Here is a 2,456-nt window from a genome sequence, read left to right as displayed (position 1 = left end):
ATAGAACTTTCTTTTTATTATTCATCCCATGCATCTTCAAGATGTGATTGATTAACACCTGAACAATTATACTAGGAATGGAGGGATAATTTTTGACAACTTTCCAAACTTAAAAGTACTTTTAAAATCATAAATACAATTCCTCATGATATGTCAACTATACATAGGCATTGCATAAAAATAATAATATTAATAATAGAGCCTTATATAATCATCTTCAGGTAACCGATGAACATATGAATTGTGTTTGTGTGTATTATGCACTCACAATAGAAGTTACACTTAGCACAAAACTATAATATCTGGATTCACTAACTTTTTTTGTGAAATTATATGATGATGTTGCACGAAGATATAAAAAGATCTTACTTTCTCATTTTTCCTATTTTAAATCAAAATTTATTTAATTCTTATCTTTAGTTAGTTTTTCTTCTAGACCATTATTTCTTATATATAATAACGTGTGTGAAACGTCATTTACGTGTACTTGAAAATATACTTTTTATTGTGGCATGATATGGGGGACGAAAAGTTTGACTCTAAGCTTCAGACACACTCACAACACCGTTTCTGTGTGCGTTCAAAGATAAACGTAATCTATCAAAATAATGTCAAAAGATTAAATAAATTAACATTTAATGCGATAACCTAAGCAATTGTAATAAAACAAAAAAATTATGGGCATTTTAATAAATTGAAGAAAAAAATTTGCGGAGTTATATAAATCAAGACTCAAGCACACTCCAATGCATTGTTTGATCACCTATCCTTAAGATCTTCTTATACCTTTCTTCAACAAAAATGTCTCTTGTTGAGATCATTGATCTTACAAAATCTCATGATTCCTCTCTATCACCACACATATCTTCTTCTAATGTACCAATGATCCTTAACTATGATTATGTTTTAACCAATCCTAATCTTCACAATCATATACATCACCATCAACACCAAACTAATGTGTGGGTCTCACCACCATCAGAATTCAACGATAACACCTCCTAGGTTGCAACTATGCCCCAACATGGTATGCACGGTGGTAGCCTAATTGCGATTCTCCAACCGTTACCTGGACCAAATAACTTCCCATATTCAAATGGAGTTAGGCCGAGGATCCCTTGGTCTCAAGAAGAACATGAGTAATTGCATCTCTCAACCTTAAATTTAGTTTTATATTTTATTTTCATGATCTCACTTTACTTTGTAAAAAAAAAAAATAGATCGAAAAAGTAAAATCCCTGATTTTGTCACTAAATATTAAAGATGTTTAATTTAATGGTCAATTTTATTGATTTTCGTCTCTAATATCTATTTTTAAAGACCAATTTTTTCTTCTCTAATAAATGTCATTATGTAATACAAGTGTTGTTTTATTGTGTTAGCTTATTTGTGATGGGGCTGATTGAATATGGAAAAGCGAAATGGAGCAAAATAGCAAAACACTATGTTTGCCACAAGACACCACAACAAGTTCAATCCTATGCACGTAGCTTATTCAAACATCTACCAGCTTCATATGTGCATGGTTTTAGAAGAAAGAAACCAACTTCAAATCCCAAAAAATTTGTTTCTACAAGAAACAACGAAACTCTCAATCATTTTCCAAAGAAAGCTTATAGAGGTGAATCTAGCACTTCCATGACTGTGCCTAGTGTTTCTGCTGATAATGGAGAAGTTGATGTGAAACTTCGTTTGAGTTTATATAAGTGAGACTTTGAGTCATGTGTGTCAAAATGTATGGACAAATTAAGCTACAATCTAGTCTATCACCATAATAAGTGGCTTTTTTTTCTTTGTAACTTTTAATTTCCTTCTTATTAATAATATTTGTTCAGTTCTTATGTCATAATTTTTTATTTAATCGTGCCTGTTTTGTCTTGGAAATCTACACTTCATTATGGATTATATATTTAAATGTGTTCGGAAATATTTTGTTTGAAATGCAATTTTAATTTTGTATAAATCGGGTAATTTTTAGGCACAACTACAAAGATTAACTTTTTAACCTTGTAAGATCATAATAGACAACAAATTTTCTCTAAAAAAAATTTAATACTACTTTATATATATATATATATATATATATATATATATATATATATATATATATATATATATATATATATATATATATATATATATATATATATATATATATATATATATATATATATATATATATATATATATATATATGACTGAATTCGAACTCAAGACCTCTGATTAAACTAAAAAGACATATGTCATCTCATTCAAGTACTCTCGGATCAAATATATTCTTTCAATAAAAGGATAAAACTTATCTATTCAATGTGTAAACAAATTTATGCATTTAAAAAGAATTTATCTCACTTATTAAAATGGTCAAGGCATAGAGGACCTGTCTTAAATTAGTATAAACTATTTAATTACGATTTTAATCTTGACAAAAATAGTATATAAAAATTTAAAATAAG

General features: G+C 27.9%; 1 protein-coding gene across 1 annotated transcript; it reads left to right on the top strand.

Moving 5' to 3' along the window:
* Nucleotides 1-1,014: 1,014 nt before the first annotated feature.
* Nucleotides 1,015-1,710, top strand: LOC131637979 (transcription factor SRM1-like). The gene is made up of 2 exons (XM_058908541.1): nucleotides 1,015-1,139; nucleotides 1,383-1,710. The coding sequence occupies exons 1-2, from the start codon at nucleotides 1,015-1,017 to the stop codon at nucleotides 1,708-1,710; spliced, it is 453 nt and encodes a 150-aa protein (XP_058764524.1).
* Nucleotides 1,711-2,456: the final 746 nt, after the last annotated feature.

Source organism: Vicia villosa, unplaced genomic scaffold (assembly GCF_029867415.1).
Source record: "Vicia villosa cultivar HV-30 ecotype Madison, WI unplaced genomic scaffold, Vvil1.0 ctg.002131F_1_1, whole genome shotgun sequence".
Classification (NCBI taxonomy): domain Eukaryota; kingdom Viridiplantae; phylum Streptophyta; class Magnoliopsida; order Fabales; family Fabaceae; genus Vicia; species Vicia villosa.
Note: the sequence above shows the minus strand (reverse complement) of the source record. Positions and strands in the feature narration are given on the sequence as shown.